The sequence below is a fragment of the Triticum aestivum genome, chromosome 1A (assembly GCF_018294505.1).
Source record: "Triticum aestivum cultivar Chinese Spring chromosome 1A, IWGSC CS RefSeq v2.1, whole genome shotgun sequence".
NCBI lineage: Eukaryota > Viridiplantae > Streptophyta > Magnoliopsida > Poales > Poaceae > Triticum > Triticum aestivum.
In genome coordinates, this window is record NC_057794.1 from 40980055 (window position 1) to 41005301 (window position 25247).

General features: G+C 42.4%; 3 protein-coding genes across 5 annotated transcripts; 1 reads left to right on the forward strand and 2 right to left on the reverse strand.

Annotated features, from left to right (window-relative positions):
- LOC123188646 (wall-associated receptor kinase 2) lies at nucleotides 1-6018 on the forward strand. 2 transcript variants are annotated; one of them, XM_044600864.1, is made up of 4 exons: nucleotides 1-186; nucleotides 2684-3589; nucleotides 4203-4364; nucleotides 4774-6018. In XM_044600864.1, exons 2-4 carry the CDS (start codon nucleotides 2695-2697, stop codon nucleotides 5760-5762), a joined length of 2046 nt encoding a protein of 681 aa, XP_044456799.1. In that variant the 5' UTR covers nucleotides 1-186; nucleotides 2684-2694; the 3' UTR covers nucleotides 5763-6018. The 2 variants fall into 2 exon arrangements, with proteins under 2 accessions (XP_044456799.1, XP_044456793.1); XM_044600858.1 differs by having other exon boundaries at nucleotides 1-179.
- A 2612-nt stretch (nucleotides 6019-8630) lies between these two features.
- On the reverse strand, nucleotides 8631-9506 carry LOC123188656 (50S ribosomal protein L10, chloroplastic). The gene has a single exon (XM_044600872.1). It carries the CDS (start codon nucleotides 9392-9394, stop codon nucleotides 8810-8812), a length of 585 nt encoding a protein of 194 aa, XP_044456807.1. The 5' UTR covers nucleotides 9395-9506; the 3' UTR covers nucleotides 8631-8809.
- Nucleotides 9507-19387: 9881 nt separating this feature from the next.
- On the reverse strand, nucleotides 19388-23926 carry LOC123188660 (APETALA2-like protein 1). 2 transcript variants are annotated; one of them, XM_044600873.1, is made up of 9 exons: nucleotides 22862-23926; nucleotides 22686-22742; nucleotides 22456-22543; nucleotides 22160-22305; nucleotides 21805-21849; nucleotides 21569-21672; nucleotides 21315-21442; nucleotides 20836-20943; nucleotides 19388-19808 (listed from the first exon to the last, which is right to left on the reverse strand). In XM_044600873.1, exons 1-9 carry the CDS (start codon nucleotides 23458-23460, stop codon nucleotides 19551-19553), a joined length of 1533 nt encoding a protein of 510 aa, XP_044456808.1. In that variant the 5' UTR covers nucleotides 23461-23926; the 3' UTR covers nucleotides 19388-19550. The 2 variants fall into 2 exon arrangements, with proteins under 2 accessions (XP_044456808.1, XP_044456813.1); XM_044600878.1 differs by lacking the exon at nucleotides 21805-21849.
- Nucleotides 23927-25247: the final 1321 nt, after the last annotated feature.

Genomic DNA, 25247 nt, shown 5'->3' on the forward strand with positions numbered 1-25247 from the left:
AGTGCACCCAAGGATAGCGGGGTACTTCGAACTTTATTTCTTCTCCGCTAGCTACAGAGAGGGACGCAGAGTGAGCTCGGCCGACCCAAGAGGCAACCCCGCGCGAGACTTTGGGGTTGACCGGCGCGCGCCGTCGTCTCCCCGTCCCCGGCGGCGAGCTCTGCTGGTTGCGATCTGAGGTTTGCTGTGCGTCTCCTTTCCTTCTTCATCCCCATTTTTGTTTCGAGGTACTACTTCGTTGGAGGGCGTTCGAGGTTCGTCTCGTGTCTTCGGGCTTTGGGCTCGGGGTGTTTTAAACACACGCACACAAAGAAGAAGTCTGGATCTGTTTTTATGGCCTCCGCGACTTCACTAGCTAGCTAGTATTTCACCGTGGTGCAGTGTCCTCGCGCGCAGTTCAGAATGTCCATTCTTTTTCTTATACATCGCGCGGTGATTGTTGGATCTTGCTTCGTTTGTTCCATTGGTCTGCTTAAGATTGGAGGCTGCTTTAGTTACGTTGTTTTGTATTGTGTAAGCTGCATGATAAGGTATTTGCGCTATTAATTTCATCATGCCACCATTCATGACCATCCACAGCCTAGATTGCCCTCAGCATTTCATCCTACGTAGCACTATATTTTTTTTAGGGAAACGTAGCACTGTATTTTTGTTTTCATTTTTTTGAGAAACTTTATTTTTGTTTTCATATGAACGTAGACTATAGAGAGAAAAATTCGAAAAAAGAAAGACTACATATATATATATATATATATATATATATATATATAGACAGAGAGAGAGAGAGAGAGAGAGAGAGAGAGAGAGAGAGGTTTACTGGGACTGGGCCGTTCGCAGCCCACCTAAATTCGTACGTGGCCACCCATCGAGCCACCTCCCGGCCCGAGCCTTCCTTTTTTTTCCAGCCGCCGACCCGCTGGAGCAGATCGGGTCGTCTCCGGCGCCGTCGTCCTCCCCGCGCTGCCTCCCCCCGCCACTGGCACGAGCTCGACCTGATCTCCCTCTCGCTATCAATGCTGCACCTCCCTCCATGGTGCTCAACCGGCTTCAGCTCGGTCTTCCTGCTTCCAGTAGCTCGCTCCGCGCCGGCCGGCTCCAGCGCGGACGGCGACGAGGTGGCGCTCCGTGCAGCACCTTCACCGTGCGCACGAACGTGGCGCTCGACGTCCTTGCAATTAGCGGCTTGTGTTGCATATATGCATTTTAGACGATGTTTTTGAGGATGTTACTTCCATTCTGCGGTCAGTCCTCTGCAATCTCATATGGACACATAGAGGAACAGAGAATTAAAGGTTGATTTCAAGAAAAGGCTAGTGTGCATTTGTAGATTTGCAGCTTGTAGCTTAGGTTTTCTTCATGGATGCATGGTTAGGGAAACAATGATGTGTACGTATATGCTTGGCACACTAATGTCTGAAGAAATCAGCATGAAGTGTTCAGATATATTGCTGAAGAGTTAGGTAGTCTGCTCCCGAGGAATTGTATGTTTCGTGGATGATTAGGCATTCTGCAATCATTTATACACAGAGAAAAGCTAGCAATTAAAGATTGACTTCCAACAAAGACTAATGTGCATTTTAGATTTGCAGGTTGTAGTATTCAACAGTAGTAATGCACTTGCATATCTACTTCATGGATGTATGGTTAGAGACAATGATGCATATATGCTTGACACACTAATGTCTGAAGAAATTAATGCAATGTTCAGACATATTGTTGAAGAACTAGGTTGTGTGCTACTGAGTAATTCTGTAATTGTATGTTTCTTGTATGATTAGGCGTTGTGCAACTTAACAATGGGTAACTTATAAACTTTGCAGTGCAATTTTACAATGAGTAACTTCTAGAGTTTATAGTGCTATTCTTGCGTAGGTAGACCGTGTAGTGACATCTGTGCTAATTAAACATGACACAAGTAGATCTAGTGGTATTTTGGAAATTGTTTTCTTGCTCATATCCATGGGAAAACAGTAGGAAATAGTAACACAATATCAGCTAGTCAGAACACAATAATAGTCCAGGGGTACCGTATTATAGACTTTTCATCAGACAACCTAGACCATAAGCTCAAACGACAGAAAACAAAAAGAATGACTGCATTTGTTTAGCTGCTTTTTTCCACTGCTATTCAGTGGGCAGTTAAGCTTAAGCCGTCTCCTCGAGCCGAAAATAAGTGGGCCTTAGTATGGCTGCGGGACATGTAGTTGGTAGAAAAAGTCCCAAATGCCCATGGGTGCTCAATGATGTTTCAGTCCTGATTCGGCACGGTTTATTGGGTTTTGTTATGACATATAGCACAAATCATATATTTGGCACATGTTTTTAATGGAAATGAACATTTTTTTATGAAGTGAAATGATGCAAAGAACAATGTTTTAATGTAGTTAAAAGCATTTAAAGGCGATACAAAATTATCTAAAGATGATTATATACAACCAATCTGTGTTACGCACACATTAAGAAATTGTTCGTAGACACTGGAGCAGATCAGAGAACAAGAGATTGCACACTTTGAAGAAATTGTTATCACACAAAATTAACTAGAATGTGGGATGCTGCTGGACTACTACATGCATATTGCTTTGTTCTTGAGTCATTTTATATATGTAAATTAATTTCTTATTGTCCACCATCGGCGGTTCCAGTATAAAGGAGTGAGCTACCGTTGCACATGCATGAGCAGGTACAGTATCAATGCCGACAGCATTCTTGCTGATGGCCCTACTCCTGGCGGCAGCTGCAGCGTCAGCCACCGCCGAGGCGGCAGGGAGCCTCGTGGTGACCCATGGCTGCGGCATGAGCTGCGGCGGAGTGGTCATCCCCTACCCTTTCGGCATCGGCGGCGGCTGCTTCCGCAAGGGCTTCGAGATTGAGTGCGTAAACAACGGCCGCCCTGTGCTCGCCGGCACGTCCATCCAGGTGGTGCACCTGTCGGCTGATCCGGCGGAGTCGCTGGTGTTGCTCCCCGTCGGGTGGATGTGCTACAACGCCTCGAACCCCAGCAAGGCCGCAGACTTCAGCTACGCCGAGACGGAGATGAACAAGGACGGCGTGTACCGCATCTCCAACACGCACAATGAGCTCGTCGTCCTCGGCTGCAACACCATGGCCTACACCGCCAGCGGGAAGACCGAGGGCGGTGGCGCGGCGTACCCGTACGCCTACTACACCGGGTGCATGTCCTACTGCAATGACTCGGCGAGCGCGCGGGACGGCCTCTGTGCCGGCGTCGGGTGCTGCCGCGTCGACATCCCGCCGGGCCTCACCGGCAACTACTTCGAGTTCCATGCCTACAATCACTCCACCATGATGGACTACAGCCCCTGCGACTACGCCTTCCTCGTCGACAGGAACAACTACACCTTCCGCCGCTCCGACCTCCTCATGGACACCAACCGGACCTCGCCCGTGTGGCTCGACTGGGCCATCCGCGGCGACGTGTTATCGTGCACGCAGGCGGCCAAGACGGGTCAGTCCGCCTGCGTTAGCGCGCACAGCGACTGCGTGGATTCCACCAATGGGCCGGGCTACAACTGCAAGTGCTCCAAAGGCTACGATGGCAACGCCTACCTTGCCGACGGATGCACCAGTAAGTAGTACTTTCTGTGAGATTCTATGAAATTCCTTGAATTTCAGTAATCTCAGTAGTCCCTGAAATATTTACATTTCCACCAAATTATTTCAGTAATTTCAGTAGTATACAGGAATTCAAATATTTTTCCATTTTTTATAAAATATTTAATTGAATCCAATAGAGTAGTTCGGCCCTCTGAACGAAATGCAAACCGGAATCACCGAAATTCACTGAATTTCGGTGATTTCGGTTGCTGCTGAAATTTTCCTGAAACTCAAAGTGAAAACCAATAGTACTCCTACTATAGTACGTATGTTCTAGTTGTACACCCTCTGTTTTATACTGTGTTAACATGGTGACATTTTTTACTTCGCATTTAGAAACTTTGACCGTCAATCTTTGTATGAAATATGTACGAACAAATCAAATATGAAACTAGTATTTTTCTTGACAAATCTGATGGTATAGTTTCCAGCCAATACATATGAAGATCTTTTTTTCTTGCTAATCAGTGCTCAAAATAGAAATCTGGCTGCATGTTTTCTAAGACACCATTGTTGTTAGAAATAAGGTTTTAAGCAGTCGATCGATGCCCTAATGATGATTTTTGTGAATTTGCGCAACTCAGATATAGATGAATGTGCACATCCGGTGAAGTATCCTTGCTACGGTGTCTGCAAGGACACTCAAGGATCTTACCAATGCACCTGTCATCCAGGTTACGAGAGCGATGACCCAAGAACTGAACAATGCGTTCCAAAGTTCCCACTTGCTGCACAGATTTCCACAGGTAACCTCAGGCAAACTACTTTGAATGTTTTGATTTTGCTAATTATCAGTTCCGCAAATATTAAATTTCTCTACGTTCACTTCAAGTAGACAAAACAAATTGTGCAATCTTAATATGTAGCTCTTTTTATATGTATTTTGTTATAGTTTAGTGCCTCCTAGAGTTAACTAGCTGAATGGGTGGGTGTAAGGGGAGTGACGATTACTGTTTGAGATCTACAAGTGACCAGAATATATTTAACAAAGTTTCAGTCAACTGGTGAACAAATAATTCCCCCGCCGAGGGACACAATCTTATACTGTATCATGTAGGATCCGAGACGCGGGTACATTCAATTTCAGCATCTTACCTTTCTTTATCAGGAATTATTTATTAAAGTATTTAAGTTTGCTTCTTTGTCCATATATAGGTGCAATAGGTGGTGCACTTGTCATCGCATTTACGGCATTTGTCATTATTATTCGGAAAGAGAAGCGGAAGACCAAAGAGTTCTATGAGAAAAATGGTGGTCTTACCTTAGAGAAAGCTAAAGTTATAAAGCTTTTCAAAAAGGAGGAGCTCAAGCCAGTTTTAAAGATTAGCAATTTAATTGGAAAAGGTGGCTTTGGTGAAGTTTACAAGGGGGTTGTTGATGACATACTAGTCGCAGTAAAGAAACCAATTAGTGGTAATGTGCTGGAGAACAAGCAATTTGCAAATAAAGTCATCATCCAATCCCAAGTCATCCACAAGAACATTGTTAGGCTCATAGGTTGTTGCCTAGAAGTGGATACCCCCATGCTAGTGTACGAGTTCATTTCCAAAGGAAGTTTGCATGACATTCTTCACAGGGTTGACAACAAGGAGCCTCTCAACTTGGATGTGCGTCTAAGCATTGTTGCAGAATCAGCACATGGTCTAGCTTATATGCATTCACAGGCCCATACCAAAATCCTGCACGGTGATGTTAAACCAGCAAATATACTTTTGGATGACAGCTTTGTGCCAAAGATCTCTGACTTTGGCATATCAAGGTTGATTGCAATAGACAAGGAACACACTGCAAATGTCATTGGTGACATGACTTATATGGACCCAGTATACCTACAAACAGGCCTATTGACTGAAAAAAGTGATGTCTACAGTTTCGGGGTTGTCATCTTAGAGGTCATTAGCAGGAAGAAGGCCACTCATTCTGACAACAACAGCTTGGTGACGAGTTTCCTCGAGTGCCACAAAGAGAAGAAGAAAGCAACCGAGTTGTTTGATAAGGAAATTGCAACCACAGGAAATTTGGAGCTTCTTGACACACTAGCAGGGATTGCTGTGGGATGTCTCAACCTTGATGTGGATCAAAGGCCATCAATGACAGACGTTGTGGCGCGCCTTCTCACATTGAATCGATCACGTATGGTGTAACTTGGTTTGCGGAGTTGAGTTTTAGCAACATGTATGAACCTTTATTGTGCATCACATTTATTCCCATTCCGAAGTCGAAGTGCATCTTCAAGTAAGATATGCAACTTTCGATGTGTGAACCTTCACTTATTGTATTTGCTGCTCTGAGAGGTAGGGGTTTCAGAGAACTTGTAGTACGAATGTAGCAAGTAATCGTGTGTTTTATGTGACCAAATGTATGGATTAATTAATTAAATTCATGTGTGATTTTGCGATTTGCTCTTGCTCCTGGAAACCTCAACGGGCTCGCCATGAAACAGTGCATTCCATGGCAATATCTAGGGGTGATCGTAAGAATTCAGAGATCTGCTAGAGTATTCTCAAGCATGAAATTCTTTTTCTTGACCATACGTTTCCAATTCAAGGGTTCCTTGTGATTATGCACTAGAGTGATTTGCAAGGGTGTATCATGCTGTATACTGATACCGGAGGAAGCTCGTCGTCGTCGTCGCCGCTAGCTAGCCAGCGTTGAGAAACTCGGAGCAACGTTGAAAGCAGAACCAAAGCTGCTTTGAGGGAGAGAGACCGACAGAAAACCAGGCTTCCTCGCCATCAAAACAACAAGTTGAACAAATCATTTTGTATGTATGCAGTTCGAGTCTTTTGCTCTAGGTTCAAGTTTATGAATACTGCAGATTTGCAAACAACGCAATTTGACAGGTTGAACCGTCGGGCTGCAATTGTTTCCTTCTTAAAGATGTTTCTTTCTCAATCAGAGCAGCTGGCTTCTGGAGTCGCTGGAGTGTTGCGACTCGTTGTAATCAGCTGTAACTGATGTGGCCTCATAATGTTCCTCATCTCTTATAAGTAGATATATGGCTTAATGGATAATTCTGCATGGCCACCACATTACCTGATGAGCACTGGGTTGAATTTAGTTTTAGAGTGAGTGACACGGAACAAGTATCTCCATTGACCGCTCAACTCTCTGCCTCTTTCAGTAAACTCCAGTATGTGGCACTGGCCTGGTAAATTCCTCCAAAATAATTGAAAATAAAATAAAATAAACACATCACAAGTACATAACCTAGGTGATAAAAATGATCATGAACGGAAAAACAAACACTACAACGCACCCAAGCTCAATCGAACTGAAACAATGTGATAACTGATAATACATGTTGTAACAAAGTAATGATGATTACGGCATTCCAAGACTGAACAGACCAGCAATAAGCATGCAAGTACGCTGGACATTCAAACAGGAGAGAAAAATCAGTCAACACAATAATGGTGCTTCAAGTTTTCCATGGGCTGTGAGTAAAAACGGCTGCAGAGAATTCTTAGAGCCGAAGGATTTGCTTCTCTTGCCTCCCTACTCAGCTGCTACCACGACAGGTTATTAAAAGAATGGCATGTCTGCATATTAATCGGAAGGAGGATTATCAGAAGAACTGCTACTTGTTGTGCACACCATTATTCAGTTATGCCCCGTTTGCACAATGTTGCTGGAGCTAGCTATGCCCTCATATTCAGTTAACTGGCAGTCTTCAGGATAAGATCTTACGCTTGAAGAACTCTCTGGCTGTTACTTTTTTTCATGGAACTAATCATATTGGTTGCCTAGAGCATCTGGATCACCAGAAATGATTACATCTTCAACAACAAAAACCCGCCTCTACAGATGCAGGAAATTTTTGAAGTATGAGTTGGAAAATGGTCCTTTGTCGCGTTCAGAGAGCTTCTTATGCTAGCTTTGTAGAATGGGTTGCCCGGTTCTTCTAAATCTATGTACTCCCTCCGTTCCTAAATATAAGTCTTTTTAGACATTTCAAATGGACTACCACATACGGATGTATGTAGACATATTTTAGAGTGTACATTCACTCATTTTGCTCCTTATGTAGTCACTTATTGGAATCTCTAAAAAGACTTATATTTGGGGACGGAGGGAGTATTTGCTTGTAATTATCTGCATGTATGTTTCATGTAAACTATTTTTTAATTAATTGAAATGTGAAGTATGTTAACCACCTACTGTTTTGTCCTAAAAAAACTAGGCGTACTCAGCTGTAGTTAATAATGAGTAATGATGTAAGATAAGAAACCATGCCAGTTCAAATTGTTTGGTGAAGCTGGCGCACAACTCACAAGTGATGTGAGCTCATATTGTTCTTAATCTTATATATACATATAGCTTAATAGCTAATTCAGCATGTCTAACACAACACCTGTTGAACATTGTTCTGAATTTAGTTTTAGAATGCAGGAACATGATGTATCACCATTGACTGACATTGACCTGGTGAAGTTCTCTAACTTATAATTAGACAAAGAGCATAACCTAGGTGAAAGATCAGCAAGGGGAAACCAAACTTTACAACGCACCCAGGCCATCATCTATTGATCGAACTGAAATGATGTGATAACTGATACAAGTTGCGCTTGCGCAATGAAGTAATGATGCTTATGGTATTCCAACGTTAGTTTATCAGGAAAGAAAAGTCCCTCTGGGGATGTGCATGTGTTGTCAGCTGCACAACTTCCCTTTTTCTGGGGAATGCATAGCTGCCAAAAAAAAAATCCCTGGCTGGAGTTCATGTCTTTTGTTGTCTTTTCTTAGGTGATGTCTTGGGTTAATGATACTCCATGAGTTCATCGGTCTGCACAAAAATCTAACTTCGCTAACAATGCTGATAGCTTGTGCCATCTATCTGGGGAATCTATTGTACCATATAGCTAGTATATGCTGATAGGTTCTCTTTTTCATTCTGCCCCCTCCTCTACTCCAACAAGGAACAAGCAACCAAAGCAAGAATATACATCATCATCCTAAGCTTCTTTCTGATTTTGTCTAGTACACGAGCGATTCGGCACTAGTGAAAGATCTAGCAAATCACATTTCTTCTTCCCATTCAAAAGTCAGTTCATGAACTGATGATACATATGGGCAATGCATCCTTATGATGGTTTTGTGGGTGTTCTCTACTAACACTGAATTCAAAATCTGCAAAAGAGAAAGGAGCTGCAGGTGTGATAACTGCGGAACCTCGGCGTCGACGGAGGGATCACTTCTCCGGCGCCGGAGCAGGAGCCGCCTCCTCGGCGGGCGGCTTCTCGGCCTGCGCCATGGCCTCCTGGCGCGCGCGGAGGGCGGCGAGGACGGAGACGGCGGGCATCTGGAGGCACCCGAGGAGGTACTGGTAGGACTGCACCCTGGTGGGCATGGCCTCGAGCTGCGCGAAGTCGTCGGGGCCGTAGAGGCGGCCCTCGTAGACGGCGCCGGTGAAGTCGTTGAGCTGGAGGCGCCACTCCTTCTGGAAGTCGCGGTAGGGGCGGAGCGCCGGCGGGATCTCGTCGGAGCGCACGAAGAGCCAGGCGTTCATGCCGCGGGCGCAGGGGCGGAGCGACTCCCAGCGCGTGCCCTCGACCGCCGCCGCGAGGTCCGAGTTCTTGGCGACCAGCAGCCGCGCCGTGGAGGGGAGCGAGGCGCGGATGCTGCGGAGCTGCGCCACCGTGAAGCCGTGGCACCAGATGCCCGCGAGGAGCTGGCACCCGTCCAGCTCGCGCCGGAGTGCCTCCTGGCGCGCCCGCTCCACCGCCAGCCGGATCGGCGGCAGGGCAACCCCGGCGGCGCTGCGCACGGACGTCATAGTCGGCGGTGGCGGTGGCGGCGGCGGCGGCGAGGGTTCTGGGGGGCGGCGTTGCGTCTGACTTTCGGCTGGGGGAGCTGCTATGTGCGATTTGCAGAGAGCCTCCAGCTGGGCCAGCCCAGTACTGTGAGATCTGTTGTTGTAGCCATAGAGGTTGTAGCATTGGGGAGCTCTCGTGTTACTGTGGCGATGGATTTTATTATTATTTTCGAACATTTTCTAGGAAAAAAAGCAAAAATTTCTTTTGAAATGCGAATTTTTTTAGTTTCTATTTTTGGGGAAACATGAGCGATTTTGAAAACATGAATATTTTTCGAATTTGTGAACATTTTTGGAACATGGGAACTCTTCTTGAGTTCCCAAATAGTTTTTGGAAAATGTGAATATTTTTTTAAAAAAATCTAACAGTTTTTGAAAGGAAGAATTTTTTTTGAATATTTTTGTAATTTTTTTCTAAAGTTGAAAGGTTTTGAAATCATAAAATAAAAATAACAGCCTGAACACAAAAAAGAAATTCCGAATACAAAAAAATATACAATGTGAATGAAAGCCTGGACACAAAAAATATACAATGTGAATGAAAGCCTGGATACAAAAAATATACAATGTGAATGAAAGCCTGAATATACAATGCTAATCATGCTTTTTTAAATATTAGTCAAGTATTTGAAATATGTTAACTAAGCAATTGGAAATTTTAATCAGCCATTTGAAAAAAATTAAACGTGTATAGAAATAACCTTTTTCATGTATAGAAAAAATATATACAAAGCAAACATGTGTATGAAAAAATGTTGATCATTTATTTAAAATAATTTAAACATATATCAAAAATATTCCTGGTGTACACGAAAAATATACATTGTTTGTGAAAGATTTTTTATTGCCATTAAAAAATTCTCCATGTATTGAAAAATGCAGACCATGTAATCAAAAAATGTTAATCTTATATTTGGAAAATGTTAAATGTATACATAGAAAATGTAGATACATACCAAAAGTGTACAATGTGTGTGTAAAAACTAGTTTTCAAAAAAATGTTAATCATCTAGTTAAAAAATGTTTCTGATGTATACAAAAAAATTTGAATGTGTACTGAGAAAGGTCAACATATGTTGAACAAAGATAAAACCAATGAAAGTCGACAAAGAAACAACGAAGCGAAGAAAAACATACAGACCGAATAAATACAAAAAAGGCGAAATTAAAAATCGAAGAAAATCAATGAAAAAGAATGAAAAAGGTAAAAAAAAACGAGAAAGAAACAAAGGAAAACAAAGAAAAATCGATGGAAACCATCAAAGAAACAAAGAAAAATAAGAAAATAGGAAAGAAGAAAAAACAATGAAAACGGAGAAAGAAACTACAGAAAACAAAAAAAAAGAAGGAAAGGAAAAACTAAGTAAAGACCAGGAATAAAACAAAGTAAAGCGATGAAAAAATCAAAGAAAAAACAAAAAAACAAAGAAACCCATAAAGATAGAAAAATGCGAAAGAAAAATGAAAAATAATAAAACATAACAAAATGTGGCGTACGCTACCAGCGTGCAAACAAGCGCGCCCGAACAATCAGTTGATCAAGAGCTAAGAAACGGGCTAACCTAGTTTTGTACAGAATAGAAAAAGCGTTCAGCGAGATAGAAGGTAGTCTTGCAGTAAGCGAGATATAGCTCTTGCATAATTTGTCAGAACTTGCGACAAATAGGAAGTTCTTTTGACACACGAGGCTTGTACTAGAATGTGTAAGTAATGGGCCTCACTGAGCTTTTCTGGATCGTACAAATATTCAAATAAGGCCATTTTTTTTTCTTACCATCGTTGAAGCCCGAGCGCTTGTTACCTTTGTTTAATCCACTAAACTTTTCTAACTTGTCTCAATTTTTTTAGACTTTTCTAAATCAAAAAGGGTAATTCTGGGAGCAACTAGTTGGAGGGTTCCCCCTGTGGAATTTCTCATTCGACGCATATTGTGTCAATTAAAGCCACTTCGCACATGAATTCGCTCGCTAGTGGTTCCTTGGGACGGCGCATTTGAAAACACACGTTCTCGGGTTTTGGAAACCTCCCGGAAGGTTTCAGTCTGGCTGTTTATTTCCTTTTTCCTTTTTCATGTTCTTTTATTTTACTGGTTTTGTATGCCTTTTTTTAAATGTCCTTTTTAAACAAATCAGAATTTAAAAAATGTCCATGTTTTCCAAAAATTAAAAAACATTCCATGTTCATATATTTATTGTCAAATTCAGAGAATGTTCTTGTTTTTAAAAAATGTCCGGATTTTTTCTAGAATGTTCGAGTTTCTAAAATTGTTCAAAATTCCAAGAAATATTCCCAATTTCAAAAAAAATTGTGATTTCAAAAATTGCTCATGATTGTAAAAAATATTTTTATTTTCTAAATATGATCATGGTTTCCAAAAATGTTCGCCTTTTATAAAAAAATTGACGCCTTAAAAAATTGTTCATAATTTTGGAAATGTTTTGCATTCTACAACATAGTTTTCTTAAAACCTAGCAAAATCATGTGCTACAGTGTCAATACCTTCTGACATGTATAAATATGTGGGGGTCGGGCACTCAATTTCAAGTATAGTTCGGTCGAACTGTTTTGGCTCTCTAAGTTGCATACGACGTTGTATCGAGGTGATCCAAAAAAACATAATTATTTGTCTTGAGGAGACGAAGAAATTTCATGGTGAGATATTTATCATTTGATTCAATCTTAGTTACATTTATAACCATGCCAAAATCTGGTGTCAGCCATGTATGTAGAAACAAAATCTAAATGTGTTGTGTGTTGACAATTTCGTGCAATTGCATTTACATACAAATTGGACCCAAATTTTACCGACTCATATATGAGGATGGAGTCGGGAGAGATGGCTAGCTCACCCGCTAGGAGGGGTGGGAAGGAGGAAGCAACCATAAGTGAATTCGTCATCCTAGTGCTGGAGAGAAGAGGAAAGGATGGAGAGGCGAAGAGCTCCTCCTCCTCTTCTAGCCTAGCCTCTAGGAGGGCTCGTAGGGGATAGTTGCATCAAGGAGGGGGTGGCCCCGCGTGAGGCAAACATCGCCATCGACGTTGGGGACGGGGCGGGTCGGAGCTGAATCTGCATGAGGCCGGGGAAGATCCACGACGATGAGCTCTCTCGAGCGGTTGGTTGACGGTATGGTGAGGTGTCCAACAGCTAGAGGAGAGGAGAAGCACTTGAAGATAGAAAGAATAATTATCTCTCTATGGTTAGGATCTTTTATATGGACTGGCCAAGGAGTGCATTGCGGTCGGCCTTAACCTAGGCGTAAAATCACACTGACGTGCCGAAATGTAAGCGCATCAGATATGAATGGTACAATAGGAATAGGACAAAGTAGACTTCTGGTAGGTGATATTGGGCAGGTTCATTGATGATCTAGGCATGCTGCCCAAGAAGCCAGCTAGTACATCGGTACAATCAACGAGAAGATTAACAAGGCCAAAAGCACCACCTCATGGATTTTGCAAGATTCATGTTGATGCAGCCATTGCGAGGAACCAAATCAGAGGCGCAGCAACGACTGTTTGCAGGGATTTACAGGGTAATTTTATGGGAAGTTTAGCACTAGTGATCGAAGGCATAACTGACAACGCCACCATGAAGGCTATAGCCTGCCGGGAGGCTTTGGCTCTGGCTGAAGATCTTTAGATAAACAATTTTGTCGTAGCTTCAGACCCGAACAGATCATCAGTGACACTGAGAAGGGGACCCAGGGAGCATATGGTTCAATCATTAGAGAAATCAAGCATAGATCTGCCTTTTTCAATTGTAATTTCTTGTTTGAAAGTCTTGCTACAAATGTGGATGCTGATAGGTTAGCCAAGTTTTCGAACTATCTTGATCAGGGTGGACATGTTTGGTTGCTACAACCACATCATCCCTTCTGCATTCCTCTCCTTCGGGAGTTTGATCAATAAAGCTTGGGTTTCCCCTAAAAATGGCGATATTGGCCCATCTGTGATGACATCACTAATCGGTCATATATACGACTGTTTAATGATAACTTTTTCGTTCAAGTTAGACTGTTTGAAATATTTATTACTGAATTGTAATATATATAATCGGTCATTGATGATTGTTGGAACATAAGCCTCGGAGAGAAGCCATTCGATCGCCACAACATACAGCAAATTAACCCCTTCCAGTGCCAAAGCCAACATGTTGTTGCTTAGTAGGTGAAGAAAATTAAACCGTAGACATGTCCGCTAACAAGTCATCAGTAGGGTGGAAGAGTAAACCGGGTTTGTTAATTAGGCCAATAATAGTTTAGGAGGAAATACGTGTCAAACCTGACAGTTTAGGGGGTTAAACATAATTATCTCTTTCTGATCAACCCTTTATATTTTGAATTCTTTCTCACCAATCTGGGCTGAACTACTGTGCTCCTAAATGGAATCTCTGGCCTGTTAGATCCTCCAAAAAGGTATCTGGTCCATTAAGAACTCAAGAAAAGTTGGCCTGTTTCAACGCAACGACTATATCTCGCTGTTTTCCACCGTCCGTCTGACTGGGCATTCCGATGGTTTTGCAAAGCTTATAAGCTACAGCCTACAGCGTTTTTTCTGTGGTTTTGGAACCTTCTATGGCCGTTTTTTTCCTTTCTTTTAATTTGCCCGTTTTAGTGTTGTTTTTTATTTTCATGTTCCCTTTTCGGTTTTTTTCTTCCAATTTTTCTTATTTTTCATTTCCATGTTTTTCATAAAAATAGGTCTGAACAGTTTTTGGTATGTCATATTTAAAAACAATTCTATTTTTCTATGATTCCACGAATTTTTTTTATATATCATGACCATTCTTAAAAATTTGTCCGTTTTGTGAACATTTTTACGTTTTGTGAACATTTTTAAATTTCATGAATTTTTAAACGTGCTAACATGAATGGTATGACAAATTTTAAAAACTAGATGAACATTTTTTAATACATGACCAACATTTTTTAATGCATGTATAAGAACATTCTTTGAAATACGCAAAAAAAAAGCTACAGTTTGAAGCGTTTTTTGTGTGGTTTTGGAACCTTCTATGGTCGGTTTTTAAATTTGTTTTACTTTAACGGTTTTTGAGTTTTGATTTCCTTTTATTTTCATGTTCCTTTTTAGTTTTCTTTTTTTCTTCCAGTTATTTTATTTTCCTCTTTTTTTCTTTTCCATTTTCCATGTTATTTTTATAAAAATAGGAGTGAACAGTTATTTGTATGTCATATTTGACAATTCTATGAATTTCCTTTATATGTCATGACCATTTTTAAAATTTGTGAACATTTTTTGAATGGTACCAAAAAATTGTAAAACTAGATGGATATTTTTGAAGACACGACTAATTTTTTTTAATACATGTATAAGAACATTCTTTCAAATACGCGTGAATGCTTCTAACACACCATGAACATTTTGATTTAGGCTAGGAATAATTTTTTAAAGACACGATGATTTTTTTTATACATCGTGAACTTTTTTATAAAATAAGTAAAATAAAATTATTTCCACAGAAATACATTTGTTTGAAGAAAAAACACAAAGATGTATGTTTTTTAGAAATAGAAAATCATACGATTTTTGGGTATATATAAAATTGTATCTGGCCTCCTTTTAGCAACTAAACCATACATAGCCAACTCAACTAAATTGGCGACCATAGGGTGTAGTGGGCCAGCCTAATCCACGAGACAGAGGCTAGCGTCCTGTCAGTCACGCAATAAGCGAGACCTAGACGTGCCCCAGTTTCATTGCAGTACAACTCCTTTTAAAAAATACTTATAATTTTGCATAAGACTGTGGAACTCCTCGGCGTGTTTAACCGTCACAAGCCAACAAGATTCGAACAGTCCAACACAACACACAACAGCAGACACCAGAGTACACATAACAGGTGAACCACAAAATGGGTTTTGCTGAGGGCACAACTTAACAAGGTCTAAAAACCAAAAAAAACAGGCACATGCCGAGAGAGTTTTTCGAGAGACAGTTCATTTACGAAATTCCATGTTACATGGTAATTTCTACGCGAATCTTGCAGGAAGCCATGTACATAACTTCTAATCTCCTTGGGAACAGAAATACTTCAAGTAGGTGCTGCAATTTCTGTGTTCCTGCAAAATTCCATCGTAAACCTACAGACCACCATATGACAGACCAGGATTGCGGGGGGAAGGTGGGTTAGAAAGGTGGCCTTGTTTGAGTGCAGTAAATTATAAAGGCAAACATATGACTTTTGCATAAAACAGGGGAAGTCCTTGTTCTGTTTCAAATGCAATCTTTTTTCGAGAAATAGTGACCCTTTGGATGCACATTTAGATAATTCCATGTTAACGTGGAAATTTCTACGTGGATCATGAAGGAAGCATATAACTTCTAGTCTCTTTGGGACGCATCGATACTTCAAGTAGCACTGTAATTTCCTCGGAATTCCTGCAAAATCCCCGTGTAACTGCGAAGACAGTACATTCTTTTTGTGCCTGATTCATCGTCACAAATTTCTTTGGATAGTTTGTGCAGGGCCAGGTCTATCTCGTGGATTGTATTATTTTGTAACCGCACGGTCGACAGCGATGGGTCGTGCAAGATCAGTATAGGTGTTGTGTCACCATCAAAATCAAATTTTGTGTGAATATAAATGTTGGCTGCATATGTATCTCGACAGCTCTACTGAGTGGAGCAACATTTCACATGATCTCTTTCGTCCTGAGCATCAAAAGTCCAACAATATAATATCTTTTGAATATATGGTATATGATGTATTGTGTTGATCAACTCTATGCACTCACACCTATATAAACAAAAGCTGGATCTGGCCAATCTGAAGTTCTGAACACATAGTAGTATACAACTTGTTTCATTCAACTATGTCATTTGGCTCTGTGGATATATGCTGCCTCTTGCTTCCCATGATAAGCTATCCACCTTAAGAACATATTAAGTCTCTGTTTGGAGCAGAATACTTTAGCAGAAAATAATTCAGCTCTCGGAAAATCAAGAAAAAAAATGGGGTTTACAAATGGGATTTGAAATTCTGAATTTTTTATGTCACCTCCAGTATTCATGGATACCACACTAGTGAATAATGCCTAGGTTTAAGAAGGGATTAACAAAATCCAGATCATGATGACCAGTTCACTAATCATGGCTATTCAACTCCCTTTTTCTTATATAAGGGGCAGTGTGCTAAAGTGAGTACATGTGTTAAGTTGATAGTATATTACACATCTGCAGGGTGTACAAGATTATCTCCAATAAACAAAGCATGGTACAAACAACAAGACCAGCTTTTAAAAAGAACTCATTCGAGTACAACTAATACAAGGAATCACCATCAACCTCCAGCATAAACAATGCCATCAGGCCTAATATAGTACTGCTGCGCCCACCATTCATACTTTAATCTCCCTCTAGTCCATGTCATGCTATAAGATTATTACAATCAGGTTGCGAATTAACGTAAGCAGTGACGCAATTCCGACAGGCCAAGGATATACATATATTTCCTCTCAAAGGAATCATGCCAAAAGGAGAGAGAGAGACCCACCACATGGAAGCGAAAAAGCAAGGACATCCTCAATCCTTAAAAAACCCAAATTGGGCTTTACTTATTTATTTTACTTTTGTCGATGCTATGCATAAGAGCACTTCTTCTTTCGAGACCGTTACAAACTGTCATTGACATTGAAGCCTTAACAACAAGTACAAATTTACGAGGTCTAATGCTGATGATTACTCTACACTACAGCTTTTTGTTCCACAAAAGTTGTATATGTACCATATAATTGTGCATCTTACCCCCTAAAAGCCAAATTCAGTGGGTCAAACTTGTTACTTTCGTACAAAAAAAGTTTTTTCTCAAATGAAAATTAACCACACCTTAAAGATTTCACTAATTAATTTGATGGTTGGGGGGTTGTAGTGTCTTAGTGTTGAAGATGGGTGGTTGTACTTTAAGTTTTCAGCTTGTTTTTCTATGGTACCTGATGGTTGTTTGTCGGTGATCTAATGGAGCTGTTGCGTGAATATTTTTAGGCCTCCTTTCTTGGAACGAATAATGAAATGACAGAACTGACGAAGGCATCAAAATACTATAATGTTACACGTCGACACCTGTACGACGGTTATCATAGCCATTTTGAAATTGTACCCTCGCTTGATTCTTTAAGTTGCATTATTGTAGCCACCAAATCAAGCTCAGCAGATATTTTGTTTCTCCTCAGCCGATGACCAGTTTGACTCTTGCAAACACAGATTGGATGTGTCATTTGTGCGGATTTCCTATCATTATTTTCTAGGATTTTGAGATTTCAACGATGTGCTTGTGAGTATTAATAGGACTAGCTTCTTTCTTATTATTGATGAAAACATCTCAAAATATATTATTTTCCCAATTCTCACTGTGAATTTTTTTGAGGATATAAACAAGAACTCAAACATCACGCATAATACCAATATCTTTCTTCTTACCATTGGAAACGTGCTTAAGCCATGTGAAAATGGATGCCAGAAAGCCGTAATAGCGCCACCTAGTGTTTTTACAGCTGAAGTTGGAGACCGATGGAACTCGATTTCTTGTGTGAGAACTATAAGATAACTAAACAAATTAGCCTTATGGCCTTGAATTTTATTTTGGTCCAGTTTCTGTTGAGACCAAATTTGCCTTTCAAGCGATTCCCTTGGTAGGGGTTTCGTGCCATTTGATATATAATCTCATGTTGCTTCCATGGTAAAGTTGATGTGGTCCTTCCTTCCTCATCAAAACCAGCAAAAAGTATTTCCTACTTGTCTGCTTCAAATTTTGCTTGATGAACACCTTCAGAGGCATATCGAGGCAAGTAAACAAAAGTAATACAATCATGTGATTGGAGGGTGGCAGTAGATCTAGTAGCATGCATGCATCTTCCAGTTCTTTCTTCTCAAAGGGAACGAAACCGAGTCCTGTTTGGACCAAAGGGTTTTGATAATTCCCGCAAAAGTAAACTTGTTTCCTGCGAAAATTCGTGTCGAATTCATCTGTTTCGCACATGCCCTCTGGTGGAACAAATGCATGCGAGTGTGCACGGTTCTCGATTCAGTCGCATATTTGGAGGGCATCTATCTATCTATATGCATCTCTTTCAAAAAAAAATCTTTATCTTATCTAGCAGTGATCTTACTACTGCATAGGGAGGCTGTCAAAAACATGTGCCCTTTCACGTGACGGATTCCCTCTCCAAACTTTTGGCCGACCAGTGACTCGATCGACGCCGACAGATGCCGTCGGGTACATTTCACCATCCCCGACAGAGAAGCTTTTTACCTGACAAAATCACTGCAGCGTCCCGTCGGATTTAACAGCAGACGAGGTCATGTGTCACTCCATGCTACTGTCTTCAAACAGTTCTGAATTTGTTCTGGAGGAAATTACACAGGAAACTGTCATAGTCCAACTGCTCTAGTGCTTCTGAAGTATCTGTTTTTGTTCCATGCTATTTTTATTGATGTAACCATTCATACTTTTTTGGAAACCATCCATTTCAGAGAGATATTTTTCCATTGGAGATCACCATTTTTAGTAATTGACATTTCTAGGCATACTTTCTAGCAATTCTACAGAATTTAGGAGTCATGTAGATTACTTCTTTTCAATATCATGAAGTCCATAATTGTTTTAGATGTTATCTCAAGACTCAAGTATTTATATTCTTGCACCAGATGCTTTGGCATCCGTTAGAGCCAAATCTTGTAACAGTGCAAGAACAAACAACAGTGCAATTCAGCAGTGGTGGTTGGCTGTAGAGCAAAAACAAGAGCCAACTGACATCCAAGAAAAGGGACTGGAATAATTCCCAAAGTAAAGGTTCCTCTTATCTTATGGTATCGGTACTGCTGAATTTCAGTGACAGGTTTGTCTACAACAATGGTATAAATCCATCTCAGATGGTGAGATGAGCTGAGGTTAGTATCTGACAGCGAGAATTATGGGACCAATGCGCCGATGCAGAGAGCGCAGAGAAGAAGGGACATTTCACTTTGGGCAGCATGGGAAATACAGTCATGAATCCAATCCACTACATGAAACCACCCCGGCGCAAGACCGAAAACGCTGAAACGCCGGAGGGGCAAAAAGATACTGGCTTCCCAGAAAATTTACAGTATGGCTTCTTTTTCAGCGGGGGTGGTGGTGGTGGTGTTGGTTGCTTGACGATGATGATGGCGCCATCGGGTCGAACCGGAATGAGGCCGATGGGGCGCCGGGGGCAGCTGCCGCGGCGGTTTTGGAGAATCCTGATGATGCTGCAGCGGACGATGACGACGAGAAGAGTGGCATGGGTTGTGTTGGAGGAGGGTGGCTCACCCTCCATGCCCAGGTTGGAACAGCCCCTGTGGCCACCTCTGGCCTCCTGCTATGATCTCTGGCTGCTTCCTGCATAAATGAAGAATAATTTAGCTTGCTCATGTAGGATAAATTCAACAAAATTGGCAGAAATTGGATTGTTCTTTGTTTCTTTTGTAGAATCAGTCTAATTCCTATCGCTTTGATCGACATAAAGGTGAGGTAGATATGTACTCCAGTTGAACTTGCTTTCCAGGAAAAATAAAATAAGAAAATGACACATGTGAAGATACTCTTGAAGTTTAGTAGTTGAGGAATCTGAGAGGATAATTTAGGAAAAGTAGAATGGTAAACCAATTTTGGATTTTCAAAACAAATGGCAAACTGTGTACTAATCCTATTACTATATGGTGCCGACTTGCTAGCTTTCTTTTGCTTCCAAGTAAAGCTGTGAGATGTACTCATACTATTAAAATAGTATTGGTACGATTCAGATCTCTTTTCTCGCTATAAATAAATAAAACCTCTGAACAGTGGTCATACTGTTATAAATAATAGCATACAAAATAGAACACCAAAACGTTCTTAGCCACATGAAGGAATATTGACCAAATTATTGGAGTGGGCTAAATCTGAATCGTCAACTCTCTAGGATGTTCCTTTAGGAGGAAAAATCAAGCATATTTATACTATATACTCCGTCCGTCAAATAAGTGTCTCAACTTTGTAAAGTTGAGACACTTATTTCGGGACGGAGGGAGTATATCCTATGACTAGTAGTAGTGCTACCCAATTTGACAGTTTGTGAGGACTCAAGATCCTGCATATGAAAATTGTGCTAGGAATTAATGACTCTGAACTCAACAGGGATTGGGTGGACTATGAAAATCAGGCCAACTTGAGCTATAACTGCAGCCACACGAGAAAATGTTTAATTGACGCTAAGTACAACAGTAACAGCTGCAAGGGCACTATCAGTCTGCATCAGCCAGTTCTGATTGCAAAACAGAGTGGCGTCGACATGCTCAATATGTACGGTCCGATCCATATCGGGCGTCATCAGAGCCACCATGAAAATTTTAGGTGAAAGGAGCTTTAAAATTTAGTATCACCTCACCTCATTATTTAAAAAGAGGGGATATGATTGGCCATGCCAGATTGGTGGATGCTCGGTCAGAAGGGGGTACCGATGAGGGATCGCAACCATCTCAGGGGGAGCATCGACCTGCATAACACGCAAAAGATTATTTCCAGTTGAATGTCAACTAATAATCTTCCCAAGCTATTTAATTTCTGAATGAAAAATAGATAGATAACCATAGTCAGGCAGGAAAAGTAAACATGTTACTGTGTGGTGAATATAGTTTGGGCGGCGGGTCAGCCGACGGTGAAATTTAATTTTGACAATAGCTGTAGAAGTTCCTATGAAGTAAACTAGGAAAAAGACTTTGTTACGATAGGACATAATACTGCAGTCACTAGCATGGTGATAGTGAAACTCAATTATTAATCACATAGTGGATCAGATAGCCATACAAATCCAGCAGTGAAATTGGACTGGTTGCCCAATCTTTTAAAGAAAGCATTTGTACTTGCCTTTGGTCTCTTTAGTTCAGAGCCATCATATGATCCATGGTGGAGTTGCAGGCCAAGGCTGCTCTTATCCCTTTTGGGACTTTGTGAAGTTGGTTGAGATATGCTCAAGTTGAGGTCGACATCTGCGCCTGCCAATCGTAATAATCGAGTTCAAGTTCATCAGCTAATCGCCAACGCAGAATTTTGCCAAATTACAGATACAGACATGACAAGGTTAAAAATAAAAACAATCAACTTTCTTATCATGTTGTTACCTTCAGCAGCAACTTCATTGAGCAGCTCCGCATCATAGGTGCTCGGCTCGAAGTTGGTCACGGCCTCTCTACCATTGCATTTGATCGCCGCCTTGTCGTAAGCCCTGATTTTTCCGGGACAAGAAAAAGAAGAAGAGAAACAAAGAGAAGAGATTCGAGTCGGTACTTCGGTTGATGGAGAAAAAAGAAACAACTTTTTTATTGTGCATCAATGGGCAGAATCCAAGCTCAGGAACCTTGCAGCCTCTACTTCATTGTCGAATAGCCCAAGATATATGTACCTGCACCCAAGCATGTTGTTTGAGGAACTCCCTATCCACTGCCTACTACTATTTCATTTCATTCTTCCTGATCTATGCATCTTATTTTGAACCTAAGAACTACTGCTTAAAATACATTCCTAATGGATCATGGGATCTTGTTTGATCTGATCATGACTCTCTCTTATGAGATTCAGATTCAGATCAGATAGGCCGCAGCACAATCACATCCAGAGATGCATATGTAACTTCACAAGTGCATTCAGTGCAACATGCCATGAAGTAAGAAATGTAAAACTGGTGCAAAATGGAAAGGGGAATTTGTTCTTACTTCTTGCCGAGGAACTGGCCCATGCGCGCCTCCCACCGGCCGCACTTGTGCAGGGTGACGCCTCTGTACTTGGAGCTGCCCCGCGAGAAGCCGGTACTCTGCCGCCGCAGCACGTGCACGAACTCCTCCTTGGACAGGCCCTTCATCTGATCCAGAACATCCACCAAACAACAACAACAACAGAGTCAGAACTCAGAATTCCTTCAGTTCATCAGTTTCAACAACAGTACTAATGCACTCTGCATCTGAATAATTTGGTTGGATGAGGAACACTGGTTGGTGGCTTTGCTGATCACCTGCTTCATGTCGTCCTCGTAGTCGCTGAGGTTGAAGTTTATGTCGGCGTCGACGCCGCGGAACTTGATCGCCGCTCGATCGTACGCCCTGCGGAACATCCCAAGGTCAATTTGGCACGGTGAAATGAACAGAGTGGAGACATAACTTCAGAGTTGCAGTACAGGTGGTTCAGGTGATGATCACATCACAATTATGTACTGCGTACGTGCTTAATTAAATTTGTACGTACCTTGCAGCAGCATGTGCAGTGTCAAACCCACCCAAGTACACCTGCTTGCCGCAATCCCTGCATTCGGCGATGAAGAGGAGCAAGAAAATTTGTAAGAACTGCAAAATCAGTCGGTGATATTTGAGGAAAAAATCGGGTTTCTTTTTGGGGGTGGTTGGAGGGATTGGTGTACGGACCAGATATGGGATTCCCAGCGGCCGGTGCGGCGGTAGAAGGTCACGCCGCGGTACTGCGAGCTGCGGGAGCGCGGGCCGCGGCGGCTCTTCTTGGCCACCGGCGGCTGGGCCGCCGGCGGCGGCGGGGGCGGCGCGTGCGCCTGCTGCTGCAGCTGCAGGATCCTCATGTCCGGGGGCGGCGCCGCGGGGCGGAAGAAGCCGAGCTCGGCCCAATGCTGCGGCACGGGCATCGCCGGCGGACCGCCGCCGGCGGCCGCGGCTGGGAACAGCTCTTGGGTGACGAGTTGTTGCGGCTGCAGCAGGTGCTGGTAGTAGTGCCGCGGCGGCGGAGGCGGGGGCGAGGGGGTCGCCTCCTCCTCGTCGTCGTCGGCGCCGACGTCGTTCTCGCCCTCGGCGGACGCCGAGCTCCTCAGGATGCTGAACTCGAGCACCGCCCGCGGCGCCGGCGCCGGCTGGCGCGTCGAGCTGGAGGCCTCCTCGGCCGGCGCGGCGCCCCCGCCGCAGGACGCCTCCGCGTTCAGCACCGACGACTCCGACGTCCCGGAGTCGCTCCGCGCCACCGCCGCCGGCTTCTCCTCCACGTTCAGATCCAGCTCCATCGCCGAGATCACCACTTCCAAACTTCCAATCAATCAACGAGAACACCTATAGATGTATCAAACCCAAACAATCTCAATCACGAGTCGCCGGCTCGATCGATCGCTTGCTCTGCTACTTTTTCAGGAAGAAGAACCAGAGGAGGTACAGGTAGAAGCAGGTGAGTGCCGACGCGTTCTTGCGGTACATTTAGCCGCCGCCGCCTCAGTCCCAATCTTGGACGGGCATCCTACACGCCGCCGGAGATGGCGCGACGATCCTATTCCTACGGCCGCTAGCTAACCTCAGGATTCAAGAAGAACAATTTTACATGGACGGCCAATCCGGCCGGCGGTGTCAGAAAGGTGGGAGCTTTTGGAGTGAAGGGTATATGCAACAAAAGCTTGGCTAGCTCCGGCGAGCGGCGGTGGGAAACGGCCGGAGACGGGGACGAAAGGGCGGAGTAGAGAGGGTGTGTGGAGAGGGTGGAAAAAGAGGCCGGTATATATAGAAAGCGGGGTCGCCGGAAGTAGCCGGTGGCAGCCGGTTATCCTTAAAACCATTCCGCATTTGGGCGTCCTTTTTTCCTTCCTTTTGTTATCTCAAGTCTCCTACTAGCTTTATTTGGTATTTTTGTTGGGGGCAAATTATAAGGAGCAAACGAAAGAAAGTCAATTATTTCAAACTATCTACTGCTTCAGTAAAAATTGTAGTATATAAACTTTGTAATTTCGATGATGTTTTCAAGACTTTTGAGGACAGTCGATTGGTCTTACAGATAGACCACCACCACATTTCTACGATTCTATTGAACACTCATAAAATTTTGTTTGAGAAAATCAGAAAAAATTAATTATTAGATGAGAAGAATACAGAGCCGTTCCATGCGGATACTCTGCATTGCATGCGACACTGGCTAGCGACGAGTTTTTTTTGATCGTCTGCGCAATTCACCTTTTGATTACTTTTCACCGGGTCTTTAGGGCTATAATCGTAACGGACAACCTTTCCAGCTCATCTGCTTATCGTGTTTGGCGAGCCAAAACCCGTCTACGTTCCTATCCACAGTTAGATGGAAGAGCATTAAGAGGCGAATTGAGTAGGCGATGTGTGGATAACGAGCTAGCTCAGATCGATTTATTCAAACCCAATTAAACTTTCATGTTCTTGAAAATAAAAGAGACATTTGCCGATCTGTCCTTTAAGAAGCACGATCCCATTGATCCCAAGGTTATAATTGTAACGGACCAATCTTTCCAGCCCACCAGTTTGTCGTGTTTGGCGAGCTAAAGCCCGTCTAAGTTCTTATCCTCACTTAGAAGATGGAAGAACATTAAGAGGCGAATTAAGTGGACGATGGGTGGATAAGGAGCTAGCTCGGATTGATTTATTCAAACTCAATTAAGCTTCCATGTTAAAAAAAGAGACATTTATTGATAAGACCTTTAGAAAGCCCAAACCCACTGAACCTAAGGCTATAATCGTAACAGATCAATCTTTGCGGCTCATTAGCTTAGCGTGCTTGGCTAGTCAAAGCCAATCTAGTTCTTATCCATCCTTTGAAGATGGAAGAATATTAAGAGGCGGATTAAGTAGACGATGGGTGGATAACGAGCTACCTTGGCTCGATTTATTCGAACTCAATTAAGCTTCCTTGTTTCAAAAATAGAAGAGACATTTACCGATCATACCTTCAGAAAGCCTGACCCTGCTAAACCTAAGGCTATAATCGTAGCAGGTCAATCTTTCTACCTCATCAGCTCTATGTGCTTGGCAAGCCAAAGCCAGTCTAGTTCTTATCCACCATTCG

What these genes read in the sequence shown, in the direction of transcription:
- LOC123188646 (XM_044600864.1), top strand. Translation starts at nt 2,695, where the DNA reads ATGCCGACAGCATTCTTGCTGATGGCCCTACTCCTGGCGGCAGCTGCA. An exon ending in CCTTGCCGACGGATGCACCA is followed by an intron (nt 3,590 to 4,202) that starts GTAAGTAGTACT and finishes TGCGCAACTCAG; the next exon opens with ATATAGATGAATGTGCACAT. An exon ending in TGCTGCACAGATTTCCACAG is followed by an intron (nt 4,365 to 4,773) that starts GTAACCTCAGGC and finishes GTCCATATATAG; the next exon opens with GTGCAATAGGTGGTGCACTT.
- LOC123188656 (XM_044600872.1), bottom strand. Translation starts at nt 9,394, where the DNA reads ATGACGTCCGTGCGCAGCGCCGCCGGGGTTGCCCTGCCGCCGATCCGG.
- LOC123188660 (XM_044600873.1), bottom strand. Translation starts at nt 23,460, where the DNA reads ATGGAGCTGGATCTGAACGTGGAGGAGAAGCCGGCGGCGGTGGCGCGG. An exon ending in ACGAGGACGACATGAAGCAG is followed by an intron (nt 22,306 to 22,455) that starts GTGATCAGCAAA and finishes GTTCTGGATCAG; the next exon opens with ATGAAGGGCCTGTCCAAGGA. An exon ending in CCCTCTTTTTAAATAATGAG is followed by an intron (nt 19,809 to 20,835) that starts GTGAGGTGATAC and finishes TCATTTATGCAG; the next exon opens with GAAGCAGCCAGAGATCATAG.